Consider the following 13,420-nt stretch of genomic DNA (forward strand, 5'->3'; position numbering starts at 1 on the left):
GATACTGAAATACAGGCTAGTTTATACCAGCTCGGTAGTAAGACAGTGAGGGCTACCACAGTTTGGAAGAAGCAGGGAAAACTTTTACATGAGATTGTGGAGAAAAAATATAATGAAGAATAAAGGGTTTTAACAGAGACTTGAAAGATGGTGTTTTGAGAAGCAGAGAAAAGATACAAAATGGGTATGGAAAGAATGACCTGTGCAGAAAAGCACATTTTTGCACTACAAAGGAACCAACTGACTAGATGAGAATTTGTGTGGAAAAGGAGTTGATAATGCAGGCTAGCACATTGTACCTAATCTGTGAAAGGCTTTTCATATTAGATGAAGAATCACCTATCACAAGAGTGTTTTAGGAATCAGTCTGGCACCCATACAGGATGGGGTGGGGGGAGACTGAATGGGAAATTAGTGAGAAGCAGATAGGAAGCCACTGGGCTAAGGGAGGTATGAGAGAGAATGCCTGAGTGAAAGTAGCAGCAGGGGGACTCGGCAGAAGGAGGCGGGTTAGAAAGACGTTAGGAACTGTTAGGATTTCATGACTTCCCACCTTCACAGTCATCGCTGATACTATGCTCCCTATAGGATAAAGAGGAAATATTTATTACACATTTATTATTACCCATTTTCTGTGTGCTAGGGACTTTACATCTTATCTGTTATATATTAAATACTTGGGGGGTTGTTTGTTTTTTGTTTTGTTTTTTTTATGGCTGAAACTAATAGAGCAGTAAATACTGTTTTTAATTCATTATTTAATTCTTTTTTTTTTTTTGAGACCAAGTCACATTCTGTTATCCAGGCTGGAGTGCAGTGGCGTGATCTCAGCTCACCACAGCCTCCACTTTCCAGATTCAAGTGATTCTCCTGCCTCAGCCTCTCAAGTAGCTGGGATTACAGGTCTGTGTCAGTGCGTCTGGTTAATTTTTGTATTTTTAATAGGAACAGGTTTTCACTATGTTGACCAGGCTGGTCTTGAACTCCTGACTTCAATTGATCCACCCACCTCGGCCTCCCAAAGTGCTGGGATTACAGACCTGAGCCACCACGCCCAGCCCTATTTTGTTTAATTCTTTTACCACCTGCATGAGATAGTATATTCTCTCTTTTACATAGCATGAAACAAAAGTTTAAAGAGGTTAAGTACAAATAATTAAGTGGCAGAACTGGAATTGTCACCCTAGTCTATTTAACAAAAAACCTGTATTTTTTTCTACTAGACCACAGTATGTCATCAGCCTTGAGCATGGCATTAAAATCTGACCGTGACTGACCTAACTTCATCTCCCACTTTTACCCTTTACCTACCGGAGACTCCAGTATAGTCTTTTTCAGCTCTTTTTTTTTTTTTTCTGTAAGACAGTGTCTCATTATGTTGCCCAAGTTGGTCTCAAACTCCTGGCTCAAGCAATTCTCCTGCCTTGGTCTCCCAAACGGTTGGGATTACAGGCATGAGCCACTGCCCCTGGCCTAAGCTCTTGTATCTCCCTATCTTTTGCTGGTACTAATCTTTCTACTTTGAATGTTGAAATGCCCTTATCCATCTGATAAATTTCATTCTTGAAGATCAACTCATCACCTCTGTGTATAAACCATCCCAAACTTCTCCAAACAGAATTTGTTTCCTGAATGCCCACATATCTTACACATATTTTTATTATAGCTCTTACCACATTGTATGATATAGTCCCTAGTACATAGTACATAAGAATGTGTCTTCATTCTTTTATTACTAGTACAGCAAAGGCCTGACAGATACTGAGTACTCAGTGAATACTTAGTAAATAAATCAATGTACGAATAGCACTGCATAAATAGCACTGCATAATCCCGCATGCTATTTGAACAAAATAATGTTAGAAAATATTTGTTGCCTGAAAGAAGGAGTGAACCAACTGACTATGAGACAGTGGGAAAACCAAGGAATTACAATGCTCATGTCCTTCCCCAGAGTCAGTGTTTGAGATTTTTAATATTGAATAGCATTCATGGCATGATTACCTTGTATTTGGTACCTGAAATTCTTAGCTTTTGAACAACATAGTTTATGTTAACCTTAGTTCTTTTTAGCCCTCAGACCCATCTGGATTTTGATTACCTTGTCAATAATCATTTTTAAAAGCTGCCACTTAAAGTAAAACTTAAAGGTAAAAAGCTTTCTAATTTTTCCTTTTAAACAGTGTATGGCAGCAGTGCAATGGCTCACGCCTGTAATCCCAGCACTTTGGGAGGCCAAGGTGGGCAGGATCACTTATGGTCAGGAGTTCGAGACCAGCTTGGACAACATGGTGAAACCTTGTTTCCATTAAAAATACAAAAATTAGCCAGGCATGGTTGTGCATGCCTGTAGTCTCAGCTACTTGGGAGGCTGAGGCACAAGAACCACTTGAACCTGGGAGGCGGAGGTTGCAGTGAGCTGAGATCATGCCATTGCACTCCAGCCTGGCAACAGACTGAGATTCCATCTCAAAAAAAAAATAAAAAGTTGTATTGCTTCCAAGAAAGACCTTCTTATCATCTTATTTAAATTAATTTGTCTCCCTATCACAGATCAATACATTATAACCCCTGAAATGCAGAAAAAAAGGTAGTTGGAAATGATAGACTTAAAATAGCTTTGGATTGGTATCCTGAATTTATATTAGCAAGCTTTGTATGTTTTTTTAAAAATGGAACCCAATAACTATGCCATTTCTCTTTATTTTACATTTTGTGATGTAAAAGCCTGATAAGTCAATTACAGTAGCTGCCTTTTCTTAAAATAAAAAGGAATGACAGGGGGCTTAGCCATTGGTTCCCTCATTAAGGAAATTTGTGAAATACAGTAAATCATTCATTTTAGCAAGATTAAAAGCAGAATGAATCATTATAGTATAGAATGGTAAAAAAAAGTAGTCTTGGCCAGGCATGGTCAATCATGCCTATGATTCCAGCACATTGGGAGGCTGGGGTGGGCACATCACTTGAGCCCAGGAGTTTGAGATCAACCTTGGCAACATGGGCAAACTTCATTTCTACAAAAAATATAAAAATTAGCCAGGTGTGGTGGTGTATGCCTGTGTTCCCAGCTACTTGGGAGGCTGAGGTAGGAGGACCACAGGAGCTCCAGGGAGGTCAGGGTTGCAGTGAGCTCTGATTGTACCACTGCACTCCAGCCTGGGCAACACAGTGAGACCCTGTCTCCAAAAAAAGTAGTCTATCCTTTTCTTTTTCTTAGAAGAAAAGAAAAGAAACAAAAAAGTAGTCAACAAAAAAGTAGTCTATCCAAATAATTAGTGAGGTGACATTGTCAAAGTCATTTGGCCTCAAACTGCAGTAGAAATATAGGCTTTGAAGCCCATGGGGATCAAAATCTGGCTTTAAAACTGTGGATCATAAACATGCTAAACTTTTTTCAGCTCTGATTTTCTCACTTGTAAAAATTGAGATAAAGGAAACTTGTAGGAATGCAGTGAATATTGGAAATATACATATACATTTAGCGTAATGCCAGATGTATAGTCTATAGTCAATAAATAATGGTTGTTATTATTGTTGAGAATTTGAAAGAAGAATCTACCTTATTTATCTGCTTTGAACTGAACTTGTAGGTTATTTTGTGAACTTCAGATTATTTTTGCATAACCAGGAGAAATGTGGGATTATCTCCCTGGTGTCAGTTCTTTCTTTAAGAGAATGATATATGTACAGAGAAGAACTTGCTTTCTTTAGATAGATGTTTCATTACTACAATCCCCAAAGCAGCTATGTTTTAGTGTCTATGTTTCTTCCTCCATAGAAATCTGATACCAGCATCAGTGATTTCCTCAGTGAAGAAGATGATACTGTCCCTTCTGAAAATATGAACCAGTCAAAAGCTCTCGCCAGATCGTCTAAGCTTCTGGAGTCAGGTGATCATAAGCCGAAGAAGAGGTCAGCAGGCAAGAGAAATAGGTGAGCTTCTCTGTGACTGTTTATTTAAAGGCAAAAGCAAAGGAATAATACTTTCACATGATCTCCTAAGGTAAAATGACCCATTTACCCAGCACTGTCAGAGTGATTAAGTTACAATAACTCAGTAAACATTGTAACTCTTAAAAATGTAATAATCCAAAAAGATAGGTAAATTTTTTTTCTGTAGGTTTTGGGGAACTGGTGGTATTTGGTTACCTGAATAAATTATTTAGTGGTGATTCCTGAGATTTTAGTGTATCCAGTACCCAAGCAATATACACTGTACATAATTTGTAATCTTTTATCCCTCACCTTCTTTCCACTCTTGTCCTCAGTTTCCAAAGTCCATTGTATCATTCTTATGCCTTTGCATCCTCATAGCATAGCTTCCACTTATGAGTGAGAACATATGATGTTTGGTTTTCAATTCCTGAATTACTTCACTTAGAAAAATGGTCTCAGATTCCATCCAGTTTGCTGCAAATGCCTATATATATATATATATATATCACAATTTCTTTATCCGCTTGTCGATTGATGGGCATTTGGGCTGGTTCCATATTTTTGCAATTGTGAATTGTGCTGCTATAAATATGCGTGTACAAGTATCTTTTTCATGTAATGACTTCTTTTCCTCTGGGTAGATACCTAGAAGTGGGATTGCTGGATCAAATGGTAGTTCTGCTTTTAATTCTAATGCCTGTAATCACAACACTCTGGGAGGCCAAGGTCAAGAGATCAAGACCATCCTGGCCAACATGGTGAAACCCCTTCTCTACTAAAAAATACAAAAATTAGCTGGGCACGGTAGCACAGGCCTGTCGTCCCAGCTACTTGGGAGGCTGAGGCAGGGCAATTGCTTGAACCCAGGAGGTGGAGGTTGCAGTAAGCCAAGATCACGCCACTGCACTCCAGCCTGGCGCCTGGCAACAGAGAGAGACTCTGTCTCAAAAAAAGAAAAAAGAGGGGCCCGGGCGCGGTGGCTCAAGCCTATAATCCCAGCACTTTGTGAGGCCGAGGCAGGTGGATCACAAGGTCAAGAGATCGAGACCATCCTGGTCAACATGGTGAAACCCCGTCTCTACTAAAAATACAAAAAAAAAAAAAATTAGCTGGGCATACTGGCATGTGCCTGTAATCACAGCTACTCAGGAGGCTGAGGCAGGAGAATTGCCTGAACCCAGGAGGTGGAGGTTGCGGTCAGCCGAGATCGCGCCATTGCACTCCAGCCTGGGTAACAAGAGCGAAACTCCGTCTCAAAAAAAAAAAGAAAAAAAGGGATGTCCACACTGTTTTCCATAGTAGTTGTACTAGGCAGCAGTATAAAAGCGTTCCGTTTCCACCACATCCCCACCAACATTCATTATTTTTTTATTTTTTTATTATGGCCATTCTTGCAAGAGTACAGTGCTGTCGCATTGTGGTTTTGGTTTGCATTTCCCTCATCATTATTGATGTTGAGCGTGTTTTCATGCATTTGTGGACCATTTGTATATCTTCATTTGAGACTTGTCTATTCATGTCCTTAGCCCACTTTTTGATGGGATTGTTTGATTTTTTCTTGCTAATTTGTTTGCATTCCTTATAGATTCTGGATATTAGTCCTTTGTCAGATGTATAGATTGCGAAGATTTTCTCCCATTCCGTGGGTTGTCTGTTTACTCTGCTGACTGTTTCTTTTGCTGTGCAGAAGCTTTTTAGTTTAATTAAGTCCCATCTATTTATCTTTGTTTTTGTTGCATTTGCTTTTGGGTTCTTGGTCATGAAATCTTTGTCTAAGCCAATGTCTAGAAGGGCTTTTCCAACATTATTTTCTAGAATTGTTATGGTTTCAGGTCTTAGATTTAAGTCCTGGATCCACCTTTAGTTGATTTTTACGTAAGGTGAAAGATAGACTTCCAGTTTCATTCTTCTACATATGGCTTGCTAATTATCCCAGCACCATTTGTTGAATAGGGTGTCCTTTCCCCACTTTATGTTTTTGTTTGCTTTGTCGAAGATCAGTTGGCTATAAGTATTTGGCTTTATTTCTGGATTCTCTATTCTATTCCATTGGTCTATGTGTCTATTTTTATACAAATACCATGCTGTTTTGGTGACCGTGTCCTTACAGTATAGTTTGAAGTCAGGTAATGTGATGCCTCCAGATTGGTTGGTTTTGCTTAGTCTTGCTTTGGCCATGTGGGCTCTTTTTTGGTTCCATATGAATTTTAAGATTTTTTTTCTAGTTCTGTGAAGAATGATGGGGGTATTTTGATGGGAATTGAATTGAATTTGTAGATTGCTTTTGACAGTATGGTCATTTTCACAATATTGATTCTACCAAGATGGATACAATTGAAATGGTTAAGGAAGAAAACAGAATTCTAGGTTGTATATGTAACTATGATCACAACTATGTAGAAAATATGCGTAAGGAAGGCAAATGAAAAGGAATACACAAAAGTGACAATAGTAGTTACATTAGGATAGTGGGTAACTGAAATAAGGTCTGTGTCCCTTCTAGAAAAAACTAAATTTATAGTATCAGTTTCTGCACTTGTGTGGAGATAAACCTTTACGTACTGTATGTATGTATATATGTGTTGTATGTGTGTGTATATATATAATTTAAATATATGTGTGTGTGTGTGTGTGTGTGTGTATATATGTATATATATATAGAGAGAGAGAGAGAGAGTCTTTTTTAAAATTTTTTTAACCTGGGAGCGTAGATTCAAGTTACCCTGAATATATCCTGAATATATGCTCTCACACCTTTAGATTATAAGATTATTTTTACATCTTTTGAGATTTCTTGCACTATAGGACCAGAATTCTGATAATTAAAGCTGTTTCCAATCCTTGATAACTTGTGAATCAAGATACTTGGCTGGGCACGGCAGTTCACACCTGTAATCACAGCACTATGGGAGGCTGAGGCAGGAGGTTTGCTTGAGTCCAGGAGTTCAGGACCAGCCTGGCAACGTAGTGATATCTCATCTCTACAAAAAATACAAAAATTAGCCGTGTGTTATGGCCCATGCTTATGGTCCCAGCTACTTGGGAAGTTGAGGTGGGAGATCATTTGAGCCCAGGAGGCCAAGGCTGCAGTAAGCCATGATTGTGCCACTGCACTCCAGCCTGAGTGACACAGCAAGACACTGTGTCAAAAATAAAAATAAAAAATAAAAACTTGCTGCCCTCCCTCTTTCCTCATCTTGCCTATGCAAACTAGATTGTTTCATGTAACCATATGCCCCACTGCTTGTATGAACTCCTTTCAGAAATTTGGTTGAACAACAGATGCTCTCAGAAACTCCAGAAGATGCCCAAGTGATGACATTAAGTGTGGATAAACTGGCCCTTCTGGGTAGAACACATTCAGTCAGAATCATCATCGAAACCATGGGAGTTCCTCCGGATAGTCCTCAGATGACCCCTGGCAAAAAAAGCTATGCTGGTCCACCACCTAAACTGACTACAGCAAAAAAGCGGTATGTCTCTAACATGAGAAAGCTAAATTTGACATTTTTGAAAAGTGTGTCTCATGATGATAATCAGTAATTGTATAACACTATGATTTGGAATGTATTTTCATATGCCTCATTTAATCTATAGAAATATATTGAATCCTTGCTGGGTCCCAAGAACTATGCAAGTAAGTATGGGACTAAAGAAAATTAAGATACATACTCTGTTCTTACATATCTTACAGTTAGCAGGAGAGAGAAGCATTTAAATTGCTATCTATAATATAAGGCTTTAGGGGCCAAAATAGATGTTTTAGATTAAAAGTGCTGTGAGAACACAAGAAAGGGAGCCTTTGATTCTGTCTGACAGGATTGGTAGAAGGCTTTCAAGAAGAGGTAGGGCCTTTAAGTACTAGAGGTCCTGAAACTAGGACCTTCAAGTGTATGTTGGATTTATCAGACAGAAATGAGGTTTATTATTTGATTAGTTTCTAATCACCTTTTTTGTTTTTCTTTTTAGCACTTTCTTTGTAGAATATCACTTTCCTGTGGGCTTTTCCGAAAGTAGATTGGGAAAGACGGCTTTGATCACTGAGGTTGTTCGACTCGCCTCCAGTAAAATTACAGATGGAAGTAAGAGACACAGTGGTTTGCTGCTTCTTAGACATTCTGACTTTAGAAGCATTTTTGAATTCCTAATTACTCATTTGATTTTCCTTTTTTTTTTTTTTTTTTTGAGATGAAGTCTCGCTCTTTTGCACAGGCTGGAGTGCAGTGGTGCCATCTTAGCCTCCTGAGTAGCTGGGATTACAGGCACCTGCCACCATGCCCAGCTAATTTTTGTATTTTTTTTAGTAGAGAAGGGGTTTCACCATGTTGGCCAGCCTGGTCTTGAACTCCTGACTTCAGGTGATTCACCTGCCTCAGCCTTCCAAAGTGCTGGGATTACAGGCATGAGCCATCACACCTGGCCTCATCTGACTTTTATAGTATGGTAAAATCTTAGAGTTAGAAAGAACCTTGAAGTGAATCAACTGTAATTTCTTTATTTTATAAGTGAGTAAACTGGCCCAGTGATACTATGACTATTCTAATGTAAGGCAACAGGTCAGTAGTAACATAACTGAGACTAGAACTCAAAAATTCTTATGCTTAAATCATTTCCTTTCAACTGTCACCATTTTCTTCTTTTAAAACAGCTTTAACAAGACATAATTTATATACTGTACGATTTACTCATTTAATGTATACAATTTTTTAATATATTTGCAAGGCTGTACAACCATTATCACAATCTAATTTTGAACATTTTCATCCTCCCTAAAAGAAACTGCATACTTACTAACATTCACTTCCCATTTCCCTCTTCCCTCAGCCCTAAGCAACTACTAATCTTTCTGTCTCTATCAGTTTATCCATTCTGGATGTCTCATATAAATGGAATCATGCAACTTGTGATCTTTGTGAATGCTGTCTTTGATTTACCATAAGATTTTTAAGTTTCATGTTGTAGTATATATCAGTACTTCATTCCTTTCTATGGCTAAGTAATACTCCATTGCATAGATATACCACAGTTCATTTAGCCTTTCCTCAAATGATAGACATTTGGGTTGTCTCCACTTTTCAGCAATTTGCATAATGCTGCTATGTGAACATTTGTAGACATGGTTTTGTATGGACCATATGCTTTCATTTCCCTTGGGTATAATGTAACAGTAGAATTGCTGGGTCATATGGTAACTCTATGTTTTAACTTTTTTTAGAACTGCCAGACTGTTCTCAACAGTAGGTGCACATTTTCCCACTATCAGTGTATGAAGGTTCTGATTTGTCTATATCCTCATCAACACTTGTTACTTTCCATTCTTTTTTATTCTGGTCCTCCTGGTGGATGTGAAGTGACATCACATTGATTTTAATTTGCATTTTCCTGATGGCCAGTCATGTTGAGCATCTTTTCATATGCTTATAGGACATTTACATATCTTTTTTGGAGAAATGTCTATTCAGATCCTTTCTTCTTTTTCAAATCGGGGTTTTTTGTTTTTGTTTTTTTTGAGACAGAGTCTTGCTTTGTTGCCAGGTGCCAGGTTGGAGTGCAGCGGCGCAATCTTAGCTCACTCCAACCTCTGCCTCCCGGGTTCAAGCAATTCTCCTCCCAAGTAGCTGGGACTACAGGCGCATGCCACCACACCCAGCTAATTTTTGTATTTTTTTAGTAGAGACAGGGTTTCACCATGTTGGCCAAGATGGTCTCGATCTCTTGACCTCGTGATCCGCCTGCCTCAGCCTCCCAAAGTGCTGGGATTACAGGCATGAGCCACTGCACCCTGCAACAAATCAGGTTTTTTATTACTGAGTTATAAGAGTTCTTTGTATATCCTAGATACAAGCCCCTTACCAGATCTATGGTTTGCAAATATTTTCTCCCATTCTGTGGGTTGTCCTTTCACTCTCTGGATGTTATTGTTTACAGCACAAAAGTTTTTAATTTTTATCTACTTTATCTGTTTTTTTCTTTTGTTGCTTATGCTTTTGGTGTTTTCTTTTTTCTGTACTTTGTTTTAAATATTTCTGATACAGAAAAAGGATAATATAATAGACATTTATGTTCCTGCCATCCAAAATTACAGCCACTTTTCTAATATATTCTGAGGCTATCGTTGCCTTGGTTCTCCAGTTTGATCTATGAATTGTTAGTTCATCAGTGTTAAGTTTCTTCTTTGGGAAGTAGTTTGAGAAATAAAAGATGTGGTCCTAACACTCCTATTACATAGTCAAATAACTTTTTCTTTAGAGCATAGTAACATGGGATTTATTTTTATTTTTATTTTATTTTTTAATTGCATTTTAGGTTTTGGGGTACATGTGAAGAACATGTGAGATTGTTGCATAGGTACACACGTGGCGCTGTGATTTGCTGCCTTCCTCCCCTTCACCTATATCTGGCATTTCTCCCCATGCTATCTCTCCCCAACTCCTCACCCCCCGCTGTTCCTCCCCTATTTGCCCCAGACAGACCCCAGTGTGTGATGCTCCCCTCCCTATATCCATGTGTTCTCATTGTTCAACACCCACCTGTGAGTGAGAACATGCGGTGTTTGATTTTCTGTTCTTGTGTCAGTTTGCTGAGAATGACACAAGGTTCATCCATGTCACTCCAAAGGACACGAACTCATCGTTTTTGATGGCTGCATAATATTCCATGGTGTATATGTGCCACATTTTCCCTATCCAGTCTCATCGATGGGCATTTGGGTTGGTTCCAGGTCTTTGCTATTGTAAACTGTGCTGCAATGAACATTCGTGTGCATGTGTCCTTATAGTAGAATGATTTATAATTCTTTGATATATACCCAGTAATGGGATTGCTGGGTAAATGGAATTTCTATTTCTAGGTCCTTGAGGAATTGCCACACTGTCTTCCACAATGGTTGAACTAATTTACACTCCCACCAACAATGTAAAAGTGTTCCTACTTCTCCACATCCTCTCCAGCATCTGTTGTCTCCAGATTTTTTAATGATCACCATTCTAACTGGCGTGAGATGGTATCTCAACGTAGTTTTGATTTGCATTTCTCTAATGACCAGTGATGATGAGCATTTTTTCATGTTTGTTGGCCTCATGTATGTCTTCTTTTGTAAAGTGTCTGTTCATATCCTTCGCCCACTTTTGAATGGACTTGTTTGTTTTTTTCTTGTAAATCTGTTTGAGTTCTTTGTAGATTCTGGATATCAGCCCATTGTCAGATGGGTAGATTGCAAAAATTTTTTCCCATTCTGTTGGTTGCCGATTCACTCTAATGACTGTTTCTTTTGCTGTGCAGAAGCTGTGGAGTTTGATTAGGTCCCATTTGTCTATTTTGGCTTTTGTTGCCAATGCTTTTGGTGTTTTGGTCATAAAGTCTTTGCCTACGCCTATGTCCTGATTGGTTTTGCCTAGGTTTTCTTCTAGGATTTTTATGGTGTTAGGTCTTATGTTTAAATCTTCAATCCATCTGGAGTTAATTTTAGGATAAGGTGTCAGGAAGGGGTCCAGTTTCTGCTTTCTGCACATGACTAGCCAGTTTTCCAAACACCATTTATTAAACAGGATAATGTGGGATTTTTAAATTTTTACTCTGCTTTGTTTTGTTTCCTTTTTGAACTAGATAATCCATTGACATGGTTCAAAATTCCAAGGTTGCATCCTTGCAGACAAACAAGGTTGTTGATTTTATATCCTTCCTTAAGCTATTATAGATAGATAGATAGATAGATAGATACCAGCAAATATGTTTATTCCAGGGGTGTCCAATCTTTTGGCTTCCCTGAGCCACATTGGAAGAATTGTCTTGGGCCACACATAAAATACACTAACACTAACTATAGCTGATGAACTTTAAAAAAAAATCGCAAAAAATCTTAACAATGTTTTAAGAAAGTTAATGAATTTATGTTGGGCTGCCTTCAAAGCTGTCCTGGGCCACATATGGGCTCGCAGGTCAGACAAGCTTGGTTTATTCCTTCCCCTGCCTCCCGTTCCTTATGTTTCTGCAAATGTTGGTGTACCATACACAAGTTGAGTGTCCTTTCTTCAAAATGCTTGGAACCGGAAGTATTTAGGATGTCAGATTTTATCAAATTTTGGATTATTTGCATGTACATTGTTAAGATAATCTTGGGAATAGGACCCACTAAACATGAAATTCACTTATGTTTCATATAGACCTTATATGCATAGCCTGAAGGTAATTTTATACAATATTTTAAATAATTTTATGCATGAAATAAAGTTTTCACAGCATTTTGACTGTGACCCATCACGAGGTAGGGTATGATATTTTCCACTGTGGCACCATATTGGCACTCAGAAAATTTTGGATTCTGGAACATTTCAGATTTTGCATTTTTGGCTGCTCAACCTGTACAATGTTCTGCACCTTGCCTTTAACCTTATATCTTAAGAAGTTTTGCATATCAGGACACAAAGAGGGAAGAGGAAACTCACAGAGGAGGAAAGAGGAAACTGAGACATAAATTAATTAAGTAGCTTATATAAGATCACACAGCTAGTTTATGGTAGAACTAGAATTTCAACCTAGCTCCATTTTGAATCCAAATGTGCTTAATCTATAGTGGTTCTTAAACATTATTATTATTGTTGGCCAAAGTGATTGATTCTCTCCATGTTTTTCTGAGAAGGATTATATGGGAAATGTGAAATAAGCATTGAGCCAAGAATTGCAAGACTGGGTTCTAGTTCTGATTATACCACACATGAATCATGCGCCTTAGGCAAAATCACTTTCTTACCTGTGGGCCCCTCTTAACAATAATATGGATTAGACTAGGTATTCATCTGGATCCCTTTCAACTCTAGAAAAAAATCTTCTCAGGGACACTTTTAGCAAGTTATTTACGTAAATTTCTTCTTCACTTACTGCCTTAACTCACTTTCAGTGGTAAAAATAATGAGCTTAAGAAACAGAATTATGTGAGAAATATATTAACAGTGCAAGAATGTACCTAGGTAGTAAGAGAAATTGAAATAGGATTCTGTTTGTATGTAAAGAATTTTACAATGTTCAAAGTGCTTTTTCCTTTATTACCTCAGTTGATCCTACCAACACAACAGTGAGGTGTGCACTTCCCTTTCCCAGGTAGGTCAACCAAATAAACTGATCTAGTGGATGTGGGCTTCCTGGACCCAGACCTTTTGTTCATAGTTCCTGTACATTGATCCACATAGCAAGGTCCAGATCCTGTCCAAGAGTGCCAAGTACTGACTCACAAATTAATATGGCCAGAGACGGGCCAGGCACCGTGGCCTATAATCCCAGCTCTTTGGGAGGCTGAGGTGGGCAGATCATAAGGTCCAGGAGGTCGAGACCATCCTGGCTAACATGGTAAAACCCTGTCTCTACTAAAAATAAAAAAATAAAAAAAAATAGCTGGGCATGGTGGTACACAGCTCTAGTCCCAGCTACTCGGGAAGCTGAAGCAGGAGAATCCCTTGAACCCAGGAGATGGAGGTTGCAGTGAACT

The 13,420-nt window shown here is 38.5% G+C and overlaps 1 protein-coding gene across 16 annotated transcripts in view; it reads left to right on the forward strand.

Annotated features, from left to right (window-relative positions):
* Positions 1–13,420, forward strand: part of C2CD3 (C2 domain containing 3 centriole elongation regulator) — a 188,667-nt gene that overhangs the window by 62,303 nt on the left and 112,944 nt on the right. For 15 of the 16 annotated variants that reach the window (XR_013523253.1, XR_013523254.1, XR_013523252.1 and 12 more), the window contains 3 exons: positions 3,782–3,936; positions 7,203–7,412; positions 7,909–8,021. Coding sequence is in view for 13 of the 16 variants with exons in the window: in XM_035265475.3 (XP_035121366.1) it covers positions 3,782–3,936; positions 7,203–7,412; positions 7,909–8,021 (478 nt within the window). In the remaining 3 variants the exon portion in view is untranslated. The remainder of the gene's footprint in view (positions 1–3,781; positions 3,937–7,202; positions 7,413–7,908; positions 8,022–13,420) is intronic. The other variant, XM_078340245.1, reaches the window with a different exon arrangement.

The sequence above is a fragment of the Callithrix jacchus genome, chromosome 10 (assembly GCF_049354715.1).
Source record: "Callithrix jacchus isolate 240 chromosome 10, calJac240_pri, whole genome shotgun sequence".
Lineage (NCBI taxonomy): Eukaryota > Metazoa > Chordata > Mammalia > Primates > Cebidae > Callithrix > Callithrix jacchus.